The 16,795-nt window shown below is 34.8% G+C and overlaps 2 protein-coding genes across 2 annotated transcripts in view; one reads left to right on the top strand and one right to left on the bottom strand.

The window, feature by feature from the left end:
* Positions 1-548: 548 nt before the first annotated feature.
* LOC107752985 (calcium-binding mitochondrial carrier protein SCaMC-2-A-like) lies at positions 549-7,151 on the bottom strand. Its single transcript, XM_016569061.1, has 8 exons — positions 6,910-7,151; positions 6,340-6,451; positions 4,482-4,640; positions 3,605-3,757; positions 2,769-2,876; positions 2,492-2,659; positions 2,250-2,400; positions 549-1,436 (listed from the first exon to the last, which is right to left on the bottom strand). Exons 1-8 carry the CDS (start codon positions 7,044-7,046, stop codon positions 1,252-1,254), a joined length of 1,173 nt encoding a protein of 390 aa, XP_016424547.1. The 5' UTR covers positions 7,047-7,151; the 3' UTR covers positions 549-1,251.
* Positions 7,152-15,370: 8,219 nt separating this feature from the next.
* The window catches only part of LOC107753004 (nuclear apoptosis-inducing factor 1-like), a 2,824-nt gene continuing 1,399 nt past the window's right edge, over positions 15,371-16,795 (top strand). The window contains exon 1 of the mRNA XM_016569087.1: positions 15,371-15,994. Coding sequence (XP_016424573.1) covers positions 15,553-15,994 — 442 coding nt within the window. The 5' untranslated portion in view covers positions 15,371-15,552. The remainder of the gene's footprint in view (positions 15,995-16,795) is intronic.

Genomic DNA, 16,795 nt, shown 5'->3' on the forward strand with positions numbered 1-16,795 from the left:
ATCAAAAACACCAAAACAACATACTATGAATATTACGTTTTTATTGAAAAAATAAATTACATTTAAGGATTTCTTTATATAAAAAAAAAAAAAAAAAATTCTAAAACCAAACTAAAATAAGAGCCACTCTGAAACATAAATGCTGTTGCAATGAAAAATATTGTTTTAGATAATAAATTTAAAATATTAAACAATTGGAATGTTTTTTAGTAAAAATGCTTTTAGTATATATATATATATGTTCTAAAAATCAAAAACACCAAAACAACATACTATGAATATTACGTTTTTATTGAAAAAATAAATTACATTTAAGGATTTCTTTATATAAAAAAAAAAAAAAAAAATTCTAAAACCAAACTAAAATAAGAGCCACTCTGAAACATAAATGCTGTTGCAATGAAAATCTCTGCCATTCTTGAATCATTAATTCCCAAGAACATCTGCTCCGGATCGAGGCTCTTCACAAACCACATCAGAACAGTCTCAAACACACACCTGTGCATTTATATGTTGAAATGAGTGTACTCAACCCCCAATACTGCAAGTAAGCATATCATGTGAATTTATTACTCGAACAAATGGTCCCCATTACAAAACACTCACACCCTCGGACAACATTTACAGTCATTGCATTGCATTACATTCACAACTGACTAAAGCAATTAAAGTGCATTCCTTTTCAAATCAACCAGACATTATATTAAGGCAAAGCTAAGAACATCAGTGTGCCGATTTAAAATAACCACAATTAAGATTAAATTAGACAGCAGCTGAACTACTGAAAAACACACAAACAACTGTGCAACACATTCATTAAACTCTCGGATGCCAAAACATAAATAAGTATCTGGTTTTACAGATGTATAAATATATTACTTTAGTCAATATAAAGCAGCATTAGTAAGAAAACAAGCAGTGCAACTTCAATCAGCATGAAATAATGCATTTCACAGTGGTTTGTAGTGTTGATTGAATTGCACTGCCCGACTGGATCATAACAGCACTTGATTCCTTCTCGCAGTGGCACTTTACATGTATATGACCAAATACACGCACACAATGGTCACATGAAATCGAAAAACGTTGGTCCCTGATTTCAGCTCTCAAACTTATTTTTTTACCATTTTAGAATACTAAATAAATAATGAGATGTTCGTTGACCGTCATCGTCCTCGCTCACATTCACAGAATGAGATGGCCTCCACACCTCAAGGTTAAAAAACCTCCAGATGTCCGTTCATCAAGGCCTCATCTTGACTGCACGCCTAACGTCGTCTTGATGTGCTCGTACACGACGTAGCTGATGCTGACGGCCGGGATGACCTTCAGGAAGTTTGGGGTCAGACCCCGATAGAGACCCGTGGGGCCCTCGGTCTTCATGATCTGCTTGAAGAGTCCTGTCATTGAGACCTGGGACGCGCCTTCAACCGCAGCTGCAGAAATACAAACAGAACAATATTCAGTAAATTAATGCATTACAATGCATTATAAACTAGGGCTGCTCGATTATAGTAAAAGTCTAGTAAAATAATTATTTTGGTCAATATTGAGAACATGATTATTTTTCATGATTACTCATCGACTTTGGAAATATCATGCATTAAATTGAAAAAAAAGAAAAAGTCTTTCTAGCACTGGAAATATATATTAAAATTAATATTGAACCAATAAATAAAAAAAAACACATTCAAAATTAGAAATTCTTAAATACATAAAATGTATTATATAGAAAAAAGTATATTAAATGTAAAAGTAAAAATTTATTTTATATAAATAAAATGTATATTAAATTATATAAAAATATACATATTAAATAAATGTATTAATATCTGTTAAATAATATAAATAAAATGTATATTAAAACATTAAATTAAATGCATTAAATATATAAATATATGTATTAAATAAGAAATTATATGTATTAATTAATATATAATATATATTAAATAAAATGTGACCCTGGAGCACAAAAGCAGTCTTAAGTCGCTGGGGGATATTTGTAGCAATAGCCAAAAATACAGAAATGGACCCTTATGACTGGTTTTGTAGTCCAGGGTCACAAATGTATATTAAATATATAAACATACATTAAATGTATCAATATGTTATATTAAATAATATAAATAACATGTATATTATATAAAATATATTTAAAAAATAAAATATTAAATAAAATGTATTAAATATATAATTATTAAAAGAGGTTATATATATTATTTACACCTATTATAAACCATAAAGCTCACCTTGCGCCTGCATGCGTGTTCGTACGAGAGCTAGCGGGTAGCTTGCGAGTTGGCCGCACGTACTGGAAACCGTACCACAGGCTAGCAGCACAAACACGCCCGGATATGCGTCATCCGTGCCGTAGCGCTGAAGCCAAGTGTTCTTTAATGTCTATCAAGAGCAAAAGAGGAAATAAAATGAGCTTTTTCCATTCATGAGTGACAGCAGCAGTGATTGCTTTAGTTTGTGTACCTCTGCTCACCTCATAGACGGCCAGGTCGATGCCAGCGTACGGGATGATGCCCAGCATGTTGGGGACGTAGCCTTTGTAGAACGCAGTCATCCCCTCACCCTTCAGGATCTGTTTGGCGCAGTCGGAGATGCCCTTGTACTGGCTCGTCTTTCTCAGCGCCAGACGGGTTTTGAGAACCTGGACAGAAGAGCATTACAGAGGTTTGTTACATTGTATCTTACATGGTAAAAACCATGTCTGAAGTACAAATTAAAATAGCAACTAAATAAGATGGTGTAAAACTCACCTCCATGGGGTAGATGGTGCTCTGGGCAATGACTCCTGCCAGGGAACCTGCTACAAAACGCTCCGTGATCCCCAGAGTTTCCTGACTGCTTCCCATCAGCCGTTTAATCTGTTGAGGAAGAAAAGTGATTCATTTAATGCAGCAGGTTTTGAGTGGCATTTACACACAAAGCAAGCATGTGATCAGCGAAGAACCAACATTCCCCCATTCAGTACGACTATACAATAATAATAATCTATAAAAAACAAATAAATAAATATATTACAATCACAATAAAACTATTATAGCGATATTAAATAGTATAATAATAATCATTTACAGAACAGTAAATTACTAATATTTATGACACTATATTTTAGCATTATTGATATACTTTTATAGTTTGTTAATATTTTGAATTACATTTTTAGATTTTTTAATTAGATTTTATTTTGGTTTTCATTTTAGTTTTAATTAAAATTGCAGTAATTTTTTTAGCAATCATTGTAGTAATATTTTTATCAAGTTTTAGTTTTTAGTTGATTTAATTTGAATTATCTTAGTACTTCAATAAAAAAAAAATAAAAATAAAAATAAAAAAGAAATTATGCTTTGGCAGCTAGCCAATAAGCATCTATAAAAATAAGTTTAAAAAATATATATATTTTATTTCAGTTGTTCATTTAATTTCAAGTAATGAATCTTTTTTTATAGTTTTAGTTGATTATAATACACCCGTTTATTTGTTTTCAAACATTAACTATAAAGCTTTAATTTTGGAATTGCGTTGAAAAAGCAGCAATATTTCTTCATTATGCTTCTCAGATCAGAAAATCGCATCAGCTCTGGTCTATTACCTGCTCATAAGCCATGAATTTGAGGGCCGACTCGGGTGCGATTTTGATGACGTTGATGCCGTTGCCCCTCCATAACGAACGCATCCCTCCTTCCTTGATCATCTGGGTGAGACCACTCATGATACACATGTTGTTTCCATGAGATCCATGCACCTAAAACAGAAGAGCCAACAATATATACAATAACCATCTAGTTTATCAGAATAGTGTGTCAATATTAACAGATGATATCATACATTTATGGTTTTAATGAACAGATTGATGCGTTCGATTAAAACGAGAGCAAAGTTAAATATTTCAGAATATGTAGGTAAAAGGTTTTGGCCCGAATCACTGAACTATCAAAGTCCGATTGAGTAACAGCTGACGTAAAACATGACACAGAGCTTCACTATCGCTCGGCCGTGACAACATCAAACGCTATCTCGTATCCGACCAATCAGAGCGCAGCACAGAGGGTGTGCTTGACTCCTCGGATTCTGATTGGTCGCCTGACAGGACTGTGTAACTATTCAGAGTCCAGATCCTTTCACTGGAACATGCATTTATGATTCTGATAAACTACTCTTATGACTCTTGAGTAACAGAACTAATTGTTCAGAATGGCCATATGGTTATGAAACCAGTTTGCACTTTGATTAAAGGGAAATGCTTGTGTAAATAAAACCCCCTTCAGTGTATAGAGAAAGCTGAGGTTGGGATTTAGTAAAAACCAACACCACTGAGCGAGTAACTCAAGAAAAATATGGCTTTATCATTTTAATATAGAACACAAACACACAAGGTAACACTAATCTAGTTCTGTTCACCCGACGGTGACTTTGGGCCGTGATTTTGGCGTTTTGCAGGTGATTCTAAGGTGTGTGCGCCACCATACCTGCATGAGGACTTTGAGTCGGTCGAGCGGAGCAGTGCAGGTTCGGGAAACGGCTCCAGCTCCTCCACCGGCGACCAGATGTCTCCACAACATCCCCGTCATGTGCTCCTCTGAGGTAAACTCATCTGGGACCATCATGTTCTCTCCCACATCGAAGATCTGCAAACAAACATATCACCGACATGGTTAAAGACAACTGACGATAAACACAGCACATAACCAATATACACTGTTTTCAGTAAACAACTACTACACTCTAAAAAAGGATTTTCAAAGTCGTAAAACATACTCCAATAATCTCTATTTACATGAAATACAATTTCAGACTTTCAGTCTAATTTCACGTTTAATTCAATGTGTTCCTTGCCATTAATTATTTGTGAAATTGGCTATCAATTTCGAAGTGAAAATGGTTTCAAAGCAAATCCTACAACGTAAAAAAATTATTTTTTAAAGTTGCAAATAAAAAACAATGAACTTGTTTATTGTAATTTGTTAAATTTACTAGTGAAAATTAAATGTAAAAACATTTTTAAAAAAAAGAAAATTATTTTTCAAAGTTGTAAATAATATTATTTGAGTATGTTTTGCAAAAAATAAAATAAAAATACTACAGTTTTTCTACTTACAAGTTTCACATTTAATTCAATGTGTTATTTGCCGTTTCTTTGTAATTATTTGTGAAATTTACTAGCAATTTCTGAATGAAAAATTTTTCAAATCCTACACAGTAAAATTTGTTTTTTCAAAGTAAATCAAATAAAAACTATATGAAACTAAGTATATAATTTTGAAAAAAGATTGGTGTTTTACAAGAAAATAGCCTACTATAGCCTACTACTAAAGTTGCTTTGCAACGATTTGTATCGTGAAAAGCGCTATACAAATAAACTTGAATTGAATTATTTCAGTCTAATTTGACATTTAATTCAATGTGTTATTTGCCATGTCATTGTAATCATTTGTGAAATTTACTAGCAATTTCTGAGTCTAAATCATTTCTACACCAGATTTTTTTCCTCACAGTGTAGTATTTCGCATAAGTGCAACCGTCAACTGCAAGAGAACTAAAGTGCAACGACCTTGACAGCATCAGCGTGTGCGTCAGTCTGACCTGACCAGTGACGCTGCCAAAACCTAAAACTAATCTGCGTGTTTTTAGGGCACCATTTGATCCAAAAAATCCATTGCGGACTTTACAAACTCATACAAAACTGATTGCAAACTCGTGCACATTGCATCAGACATCTCACTGCGCGCTGAACTCTGCCTCGTGAGAACAAAGGCTGCGGTCCGGTTTAAACCGGAGTTCAATAAGAATCTAAAGTAGGTCATTGATATTGAACTACACAGAGTCTCAAAATCATCTAATTGCAAGTGTCCTGAACTGTTGCATAAGAAGGTGTCGCACTGGTAGGACAGTTAGTCCTGGTTTATTTGAATGCTCTGACATTTGATTTGCATTTTTAATGGATGGATTTATGCACAAACTCTGGCGGCCATATTAATAGAAGAGACAGACTAGTTAAGATTTAGTAGCTGCAAGGTTATACCTATTTAATTGGACCCCATCCTAGATCACGGTGTTCCAGTGGGACTGGAGATATTTTAGGCAGTCATGTTAAGACTGTCATCAACCATATACCAGACCAATGCTCTGAACCATCCTAAAACCCAAACCAGCCTAATTTATGCACATCTGAATCAAGCAAACATGTTAACCAGATCCCCATATTAATGTCGCTTTGCAGTGGACATGAATAAAGCAGCTTCTACTAAACAAGCTTTGTCGGTTGTTTTGAAGGATTTGGATTAGTGTTTTTTTTAGTGCAGGATTTGTGTGGGAGAAAACGCTTACAGTCGAGTGTTTCCAGTACAGGATGATTTCGGGAAGGTTTTCGGCAGGCTGTAATGTGGGAGACTTCTTCCATTCATTCCAGTCAACAGTCATTGTGCCGTTTTTGTCCATGCTGCGTGAGGAAAATGGGAAATGGGACAGAAAGAAGATCGTTTAGAGCCTGTAAATTAATTCTGTGCTTTACAGTAATTTTAAGAGATGATAAAAACTTCCAACAAAGCAGTGACTTAGTCCATTCAGAGATAAAATGATCAAGAGGTCACTGCATTTATATAGTCATAAACAAAGGGTTTGGTTTCGCTGTAATGTAATAAAAAATGACTATAATAAATTCCAGTGGTCGAATTAAAGCTAATAATGCAATAATAAAATGATTAAAATTTAATAAAAATTACACTTTTTATTATAAAGCAATAAACAATTAATTGAAAAAGCTTTTGACATTTCTAAAATAGAAAATAGTGAAAAATGACAGCAGTTTTAAGACTCCACCGTGATTATTATTAGTCAAAGCCCTACCAGAAAACATAATTGCATTATTGTCCGTTTTTTATTAAAACAATATTTCACCTTTGAAGGACTCTCTCCGCTTGCTGGAGGGAAATATGGACGCCAAGATCGCGACTTGAGCGACTTGAGCTCGGACGGTAATCCGTTCGATTCAAAATACTCGACCTCGACTTGATCTGAATTATGGACGGGCACATAAAGGCACAGGCAAAGCATCTTGAAAATAATAAAAGTCTTCGGCAATAAATAAATAAATAACACAAGAACACTCTCGCCTGCCGGCGGCTAAACGCTGAAATGCCGGTAAAGCGCCTGATCAAGTCAAGAAAAGTCCTTAGACACGCCCACTGAGTAAAGGGCGGCGGACTCTGATTGGTCAGCGCGTTTTACACCGATTTGAACGTCAGAGTCTGAACGTCCAATCACGGGTGAAAGCAATGCTCGTATGTAAATGAGACCCTCCTCTTTCACTACACACTACACACAGACCTGCAACATGTTGTATACTGAAAACATATAGAATTAATAATGATAATAATAATAAAACGTTATTGGCCGAACTAAAGTTAGTTATTAACATGCCTCAAGGCAGGATTATTATGGTTAACCAAAACTAAAACCAACTAAAGGTCATAAAACACTTTTTTTTGTTACTTGAAATAAAATAAATGTTAACTCAAATTAAATTTTTCATTTTAATTTAGTTTAACTCTTTGTATTAGAATAATAGAATTAATCTGGAATAAATATAAATAAAAACTATATAGACATGTTTAAAAAAAAATACAAAATACTAAAGATTTAGCTAAAAATTAAAAATGAACATGGAAAATAAAAAAACCAATTCAAAATATTAATATAAATATAATAGTATATCAATGATATTCAAATAACACACCATGAGTTTTTAATTGCTGAAAAACTCATGACATGAAACTTATTTTTTACAACTGTTTCTGACCTATCTGTGTATTTTAGTTCAGCTATATATTTCTTATCAGCTATAAAGTCTATGCGGTAATGACAATATAAAATGAAAAAAAAAAATACTGCACTTTCATGAGAATTTTGCTTTTATATGTGCATTTATATTTATATGATTATGGTTATTATGAGATGCATTGGGAAAACTTTTCTGTGATTTATCAAATTGTCTTTAAAAAGGTCAAATATTTGAAATAATACTGAAGCCTAAACATTATTAATTGGATTTTAAAATACCAGCAGGTCAGTGCAGGGTAGTAGCAGCAATTAATGTTAATAGGCCCAAATATAAACGGCTGTACTTTGTAAGGCATAATCCTGCAGCAAAGCCGTCTGCTCCGTTTGCAAAATGACGTCAGAGTCTGGTGGAGGATAAGCGTCCGTGCCAAGACTAACTCCAGAGATTTATAAGGTATCTATGCAGAGGGGGACACCAACCTATTCCCCATCTGTAACCTGAATACAGGGCATGATTTGTACACTGCGAGGGAAAAGCCCGGTATATGGACAGTACTGGTGTTTAGACCTCTTCAAATGCCAGAATTATGAAAGGAATAGTTCACCTAACATGAGTGTCTGATGAAAATGTACTCACTCTCAGGCTATATCCAAACAGCTGATAAAAACATCACAATAATCCACAAGTAATCCACACCACTCCAGTCCATCAGTTAATGTCTTGAGAAGACAGAAGCTGCGTGTTTGTAAGAAACGAATCCATCATTAAGTCGATTTTAATAATAATAACGCCTCCTCCAGTGAAAAAGTCCATCTCCTGTTGTCTCTCACATCAAAATCCAGCCACATATTTGTCTCGAATGGTTTTTGGCTTGTAAACGGTGCTTGATCTGTGCAGATTTCTCTCCTGATTCAAATGAGACAACTTTTTCACTGTGTTATTATGGATTATGGACTTGTATTTTAGCCAGAAGCAATGGTTTGAAGTTAAAATCTCTTAATGATTGATTTGTTTCTTACAAACACACAGCTTTTGGCTTCACAAGATGTTAACTGATGGACTGGAGTGCTGTGGATTACTTGTGGATTATTGTGATGTTTTTATCAGCTGTTTGGACTCTCATTCTGACGGCACCCATTCACTGCAGAGCATCCATTGCTGAGACACTGATGCAGTGCTACATTTCTCCAAACCTGATGAAGAAACAAACTCATCCTAATCTTGGATAGCCTGAGGATGAGCACATTTTCAGCAAATTGTAATTTTTGCATGAACTTTTATGTTATATTCGGCAATACAAATTATGTATATCTATAATTGCACTGCCAGAGGAGTACAGTGTCATATGATAAAGTAATCAGTGAACTTGCATTAAAAACATGAAAAATGTTTTTAAGTATGAGAATTACAGTCCCTTTACTCCAAAGCCAAAATAGGTAATTTCTTACCATGCATCAGCAGCTTTGTAACACAATCCAGTGCAGCTGGAGTAAAGCAGTGCACTTATGTACTGTATGCAACATGGCCTTATGATTGAATTTGACTCCAGTGCTCTCTAAAAACTAATTTTAGCCGAGTCACACATTAGGATCACTAAACACATGGGGATAGACGCAGGCTTTGGGAGCAAGTACCGAGCTCTGATTTCATCCAACAGGGTTGTTCGGTGCAGAGAAAGACGGCCCTGTGTGAAATGACACCAACCTGTGATATTTGATTTATTCAAGAATTTAGTTCATTCAGAGTGAAACAGAGCAAATAAAGTTTGCCATATTTTCGGTGTCTCAGATTTCTCTGGAGTTTTTTTTTCTTCTAAAAACAATTTGGTGTGGTTTACTAACTATTTTTAACTCAGAAATATAATTACAAATAAATAACATGTAACACAATAAATTACAAGTAAAATTCTGAAGTAGAAAAATTATTTTGAAGTAGAAAAAGTATTTTCTTGTAAATCATACTTTAATAATCTTTGTTTTATTTACAACTTTGAAAAATCTTTTTTTAATTTGTATTTAATTTGTATTTTTCATTTGTATTTATAATTTTTTTTCAGTAAAGCACTAAAAAATTATACTTAAATATGGACACTGTCTAAATTGTACTAAAGTAAAAGTAAAAAGTGTCTACATTTATTATTCCACATTATTATTTTATTTTATTATCATTGAGATATTATTATATTTTTGATATACTGTATATTTTTAATTAGTTTAAATTTTTATATTTTCTGTTTTCATTTTAAATTGATGTAAAGTTTTAGTAATTTGGTTGTATGTTTTTGTCATTATTATTATTATTATTATTATTATGTTTTAAATATGTATATATAGTTTTATAAATTTTTATATCAGTTTTAGTTATTTTAGTACATCAAACTTTATATATTTTATTTTATTTCAGTTAACATTTATTTTATTTCATGAAACAAATTTTTTTTCCTTTCATGGCCTTTAGTTGTTAACTAGCTTTAAGGGGGGCAGTGACATTTTTTATTTATTAATTTTTTTCAATTAAACTTTATTTTATTTAAACCATTTTGTGCTTTTAAGGTCTAAATGTAATTTTCCCTTTGATTAAGTAAATGCACAATTATTCCGTTTCTCTAAATTACCCTAAAAGTATAATAATGAAGTATAATTATACTAAAGTACTTTGCACATCTGGGGTCATAATACAGCTCTGAAAACCAGAAACAAAGATGAGATACTGAGAAATCAGCTTTCTGATCAATGGATTGCAGTGCATTTACAGAATAGCGATAAGGTCCAGGTCCTAACTGTTTATCGGTTTATGTCATGTACTAATTACATGAAGATAAACAGCCCATTCATAAAGACTCCATACATTCAAACTCAAAGACTGCATGCTCTATGGTGCAGAAGCTATTAAAGGTGTATATTAACCACAGGACAGACACAAGGTCATGTTCCATGTCAGCGTTCATCAGACTAGTGTCCTGTGTGATCTGGATTACGTCTGATGGCTGATCCAGTGAAACGCGTCCGATAAACTCTACCTGGAGGTCAGATTGACGGGTAAAAAAACAAGATGTGCTATCTCACATTTTACGTGCCGTTAGCAGCTCCACGATCACTGTTTGTCTCTCAGAAAGAGGACACTGGATCAAGAACCTGTCAATAAAGATTCTGCTGAGATTCTCTAACGCTCTTATCAACAAAACAACAGGAGAAAAGTGCAGTTTAAGAAATACTGGATACAGGCTGTTGTTGAGTTACTGATATCACACATCTGTTTATCGAACAGAATTGAGGATCTTTAATTGTTCACAGTTATATACTGTACACCAAGGCTGCTTTTATTTGAACGAAAATAACGTAATATTGTGAAATATTACAATTTAAAATACCTGATTATAATATATTGCAAAATGTAGTTTATTCCTGTGATCAAAGCTGAATTTTACTCATTTGTTCCCTCGTTTGAGTAAATCATGTTGATGTTGCATTTATTCATTCCCTCATTTTAGTAAACTCATTTGTTCCCTCGTTTGAATAAATCATGTTGATGTTGCATTTATTCATTCCCTCATTTTAGTAATTTGTTCCCCTGTTTTAAAATTTAACATGCAACGCAGTGAAAACTATACACTATCAGTCAAAATGTTGGGGTTGGTATGATTTTGTAATGTTTTCTGCTCACCAAGGCTGCATTTATTTGATCAAAAATACAGTAAAAACAGTGGAATTTTATTACAATTTAGAATATCTGTTTTCTATGTGAATATCTGTTAAAATGTAATTTATTTCTAATGTAATAATTACTCCAGTCTTCAGTGTCACGTGATCTTCAGAAATCATTCTAATATGCTGATTTGCTGCTCAAGAAACATACTATCAGTCAAAATGTTGGGGTTGGTATGATTTTGTAATGTTTTCTGCTCACCAAGGCTGCATTTATTTGATCAAAAATACAGTAAAAACAGTGGAATTTTATTATAATTTAGAATATCTGTTTTCTATGTGAATATCTGTTAAAATGTAATTTATTCCTAATGTAATAATTACTCCAGTCTTCAGTGTCACGTGATCTTCAGAAATCATTCTAATATGCTGATTTGCTGCTCAAGAAACATTTCTGATTATTATCAATGTTGAAAACAGTTGTGCTGCCCGATATTTCTGTGGAAACTGTGATACATTTGAGTTTTTCAGGATTCTTTGATGAACAGAAAGTTCAAAAGAACAGCGTTTATTTGAAATAGAAATCTTTTGTAACATTATAAATGTCTTTACTGACACTTTTGATCATTTTAATGCATCCTTGCTGAATAAAAGAAATTATTTTTAGAACATAAATTCATATTCAGATTGCACAATAATAGGCATAAAGGCTGTATGAAATCCTTGGGCTCTCTCACTGGCCGTGTGCTTTGAACTTTCCCGTTCACTTGTTTTGTTTGAAGAGTCTGGAAGTGTTTCAGTGTGTCATCACCATAAAAACGAAACACAAAGTCCTGCCAGTGAAATGAAAAGATGAGGCAAGAGCCCTTGATGGACAGCATCACAATCACACAGTGAAGGGCGGTCTCCGTCTCTCTCATGTGACTCAGTTTGAGCATTAATGCTTAGCATGCGCTCTTGTATTGGCCAACACTGGATCTCAAGGTACCAGAGCACTAAAACACTTAAAGTGCCGACCACATAAGACAATGTTCATGAACAACATGTGCTGCTTTTTGACAAGACATCCCGTTCTTTCATCAATATAACCGACACTGATGTGATCTTTCAATATATTCTACAAGCAACTAATACAAGTAACTCAACCAATCAAGTAAATATTTTTTTTTTTTGCATTTCCACTGCTGTATTAATCCTGTAAAGCTTGATATAGGAAATAGTACAACAAATAAATAAATAATGGAACAGTTTATTGAACCTTTACACAAAATATATTTTTAAAAAAAGTTTGCGTGTGTTTTTTGTTGAGCATCATATTTGATTCATCAGGCTTTTATGGCTCATATTGTCTGATATAAGGAGGAAAAACAGCTCCGTTTTTTTCAGAAGCCCAAAGTGAGCAAAAATATGCAATTTGCTGCAGAAGCTGATATTTATATGGACAAAATGTGATGCAATTCTGATGCTTGTAATGTAAATCAATGAGATCTTTATAACAGTACTTACATAAAATGCATATAAATATCAGTTGTCACTCTGTAGCTCCAATAATATGTCCTAATACGATCATATTTAATGCTTATTTTAATTTCAAAACATATTATGCAATGCAATACAATAATGATTGAGAGATGAACAAATAAACGTTTCTCAAAACGCCTGATGATCAGATTTAAGACTAAAATAATGATGGTCTGGATAATCAAGTAAAGCCAAGCTGCTTCGGTCCAGTAAGTGTTCATCTGGAAATATTACTAGTTATTCTTATGTTTATGTGATAAAAATCAGTAAAGATTTGACAGCAAAAAGACACGTGAAGCTCGAGCTGAAGGTGGACGTTTGTACAATTACACATTTTACTTGCTAAAAAAGTCTAAACTGTGAGTGCGGTAGATTGTGTGCAACATGTTTTTGATAGTTTAGATCATTTAGAGGCCTATCAAATATGATACAGTAGGCTTTTATAGGGTGAAAGAAATTATAACAGATTTGCTCCATTCCAGGAACTTGATTTGCTTGTCTGACCCACAAATGTCTGCAAACGAGAGCCAAACTCTTGAAAATCTCCGCATTCCAGTCAAGTGCGAGGACAATACTTCTTTAGGATATTATATAACTTAAAAGCATTGGGTTCCAAACAGTTGCTAGTCTTGTTTTGATGCTAAACAGTACAGAAAGATTTACAATGTAACTAAATTCAAGCTATTTGACACTTTAGAAAGCATCTTTACAATGTACCAGATGCTGTCACCACATCTCTAACGTCTGTGGTCATGAAGTCTTTTGAAAAACTGGTGCTGGCCCACCTGAAGGACATCACTGGACCCTTGCTGGATCCTCTTCAGTTTGCCTACAGAGCAAACAGGTCTGTGGACGATGCAGTCAACATGGGACTGCATTATGTTCTGCAACATCTAGACAGACCAGGGACTTATGTGAGGATCCTGTTCGTGGACTTCAGCTCGGCCTTTAACACCATCTAGCAGAGCAACATATAACATATATACATATAATATATATATGTACATATACATATATATACATATAACATATCTGTTATCTGAACTACAAATATCACAGCTAGTGATGCATCACATGTTAGTGTGAGCATGTAAAGGCCTCTGGTTGTGTGTTTGCTCTCATTTCATTCGCATAGGTGACTTTATTCTACGAATTCAGTTTTATTAAGCTATAATATCAATCTGAATTCTCAGAACGGTCTATTTCAGTCCACTGCTATTATTTCTATGAAGACAATTTCAAAGACAAACCCGATTTATGAGATCTATTATTTACATGAACTTCAAAGCTCTGGTTTTGACCGGTTCATTTCAAGTTTATAAGTTTGCACACTTCAACAATAACTGCTTAGAAACGCCGCGGGTCACATATTTGTGTGCACATATTTGCACAAACTTGACCAAGCTGGAAACATCCTGTCAGTGTTCTTATGACTATTTTAGATGGTTTTGTTGCATTCAACATTTGACCCTGGACCACAAAACCAGTCATAAGGGTAAATTTTTTTGAAATTGAGATTTATACATCAACTGAAAGTTGAATAAATAAGCTTTCCATTGGTGTGTGGTTTGTTAGGATCGGACAATATTTGGATACAACTATTTGAAAATCTGGAATCTGAGGGTGCAAAAAAAAATCTAAATATTGAGAAAATCACCTTTAAAGTTGTCCAAATGAAGTTCTTAGCAATGCATATTACTAATCAAAAATTACGTTTTGATATATTTACGGTAAGAAATTTACAAAATATCTTCATGGAACATGATCTTTACTTAATATCCTAATGATTTTTGCCATAAAAGAAAAATCGTTAATTTTGACCCATACAAGGATTTTTTGGCTGTTGCTAAAAATATACCCCAGCGACTTAAGACAGTGCAGTTGGAACGGTCTACAGCCCCTGGACTCACTCTACAAGACAGAAACATCAAGCTTTTGCTGTACGCAGATGATCTGGTGCTGCTGTCATCCACCCCACAGGGACTACAGCAGCACCTGGACCTGCTGGACAACTACTGCCAGAACTGGGCCCTGGCAGTAAACCTCAAAAAGACCAACATTATGGTCTTTCAGAAAAAGCCCAGATGTCAGGAACACAGATACCACTTCTAAGATGTTATAATATTCCATTCTATTCTATGTGATGTTCATTTAATTATTATTATTGTTATTATATTATAAAAAAAAATGTGTGTACATGTATACTAAGCTTTGGCAATATTGTATAATTTACAGTCATGCCAATAAAGCAATTTTGAATTGAATTGAGAGAGAGAGAGAGATAACTTTGTAATAGCTCCCTCCTCTGGTTGACAATAAGTCTAGCGCAAAAACGTATGGTGTGATTGATCACAGTTTCCACCAATAAAAAGAAAGATCGTCACCGTTTATGGCAAATCTAAGCCAATGGGAATCGTAAGAGGCGACAAATGGGCGGGACTTCAGCCATTTGCGGCCGCAAACGTTGTTGTTGGAAGAGAAGTCGATTCAAGAAGCCATTACGCTGCGCAATTGTGTCGGGACAAAAACGTACTATTTTTACGTATTCTACGCAATATTTTTACCCCCCCCCCCCCCAGCCCAATTAAATACGTTATGGCATCTCAGGCCAAAAAGAGAAAAACGAATTTCTCCGAAAGGGAGGTGGAGATCATCGTGGAGGAGATGGAGAAGCAAAAACACATTTTAGTGAATCATTTTAACGCGGGCGTCACGCACATCGCCAAGAACAGCGCGTGGACGAAGATCCTGAAGCGCGTGAACGCCGTGAGCACCTGCCAGCGCGAGCTCGCGGAGGTCAAGAAGAAATGGTCCGATCTCAAGACGGAGGTGCGGCGCAAAGTGGCGCAGGCGCGGGCGGCCATGGAGGGCACGGGCGACTGCACCACCGTGCCCGTCATCCTGAGCTCCATGCAGCAGCGCATCTGCAATCTGCTGGGAGAAGCGACCATCATCAGCCTTCCGGCGTCGGAGACGGAGGCGGGCGCGGAGATCGCGGTGCCCATCAGTTCCGCAGCCAGCGTCGCGTTAACGCAAAGTAAGACAGTAGCGTTACTGCTGCGTAACTTCACATGCGTAGAGTCCCACTGCTGTTACACTTAACCCTCTATGGTACGGAGTTGCCATACGGCAAGAAGTAATTTCTACTCAATTCCTTGTTGTTCTGAAAAAATAAAATATATTGCACTATGGGAATTAAAAGGGCAGGCCTTAAGGTAGACAATAATGTGCTGTTTTTAAGTCACATGACATTTGAATATCCGTCCGAAACTCTTTTTCCCACTGCCCCCCTCACACAGAAGACTATGGAAGCCTGTTTCCGCCACTGAATAATAATAAAAAAAGGTAATTGCGACATTTTTAAAAAAAATTCTGACTTCTTTTCTCGGAATTGCATGATATAAACTCGCAGTTTCGAGAAAAAAAGTCAGAATTGTGAGAAAAAAAATTAGATTTATGAGATACAAACACGCATTTGCGATAAATAGTCCGAACTGCGAGAAAAAAGTCCGAATTGTGAGATACAAACACGCATTTGTTGGATATAAACTCCAAATTATGAGAAAAAAATTCAAAATTTCGAGATAAAAATGTCTCATTTTAAGAAAATGGCCTTTAAAGGGGTCATATGATGTTGCTAAAAAGAACATTATTTTGTGTAAGAGTCCCAGGGCGACGAGACAAAACCAACAAAGCACATTACAAATGAGGCATTTGTAGCATCCAGTGGGCACATAATTACTGATTATAATGACCTATACTGTCTTTTTGGGCGTTGTGTATCGCGCTGCATAAACATAAAACCATGTCTGCATTTGTGATCAGAGAAACGACAAAC

Source organism: Sinocyclocheilus rhinocerous, unplaced genomic scaffold (genome assembly GCF_001515625.1).
Source record: "Sinocyclocheilus rhinocerous isolate Xijiao unplaced genomic scaffold, SAMN03320098_v1.1 scaffold951, whole genome shotgun sequence".
Lineage (NCBI taxonomy): Eukaryota > Metazoa > Chordata > Actinopteri > Cypriniformes > Cyprinidae > Sinocyclocheilus > Sinocyclocheilus rhinocerous.

Bases quoted from the DNA above. Each gene is read 5' to 3' on its own strand.
- LOC107752985 (XM_016569061.1), bottom strand. From the start codon at position 7,046: ATGTGCCCGTCCATAATTCAGATCAAGTCGAGGTCGAGTATTTTGAAT. The intron at 3,758-4,481 runs GTATGGTGGCGC...CTTCTGTTTTAG, and splicing joins GACTCAAAGTCCTCATGCAG to GTGCATGGATCTCATGGAAA. The intron at 1,437-2,249 runs GTGAGCTTTATG...GTATTTCTGCAG, and splicing joins AACACGCATGCAGGCGCAAG to CTGCGGTTGAAGGCGCGTCC.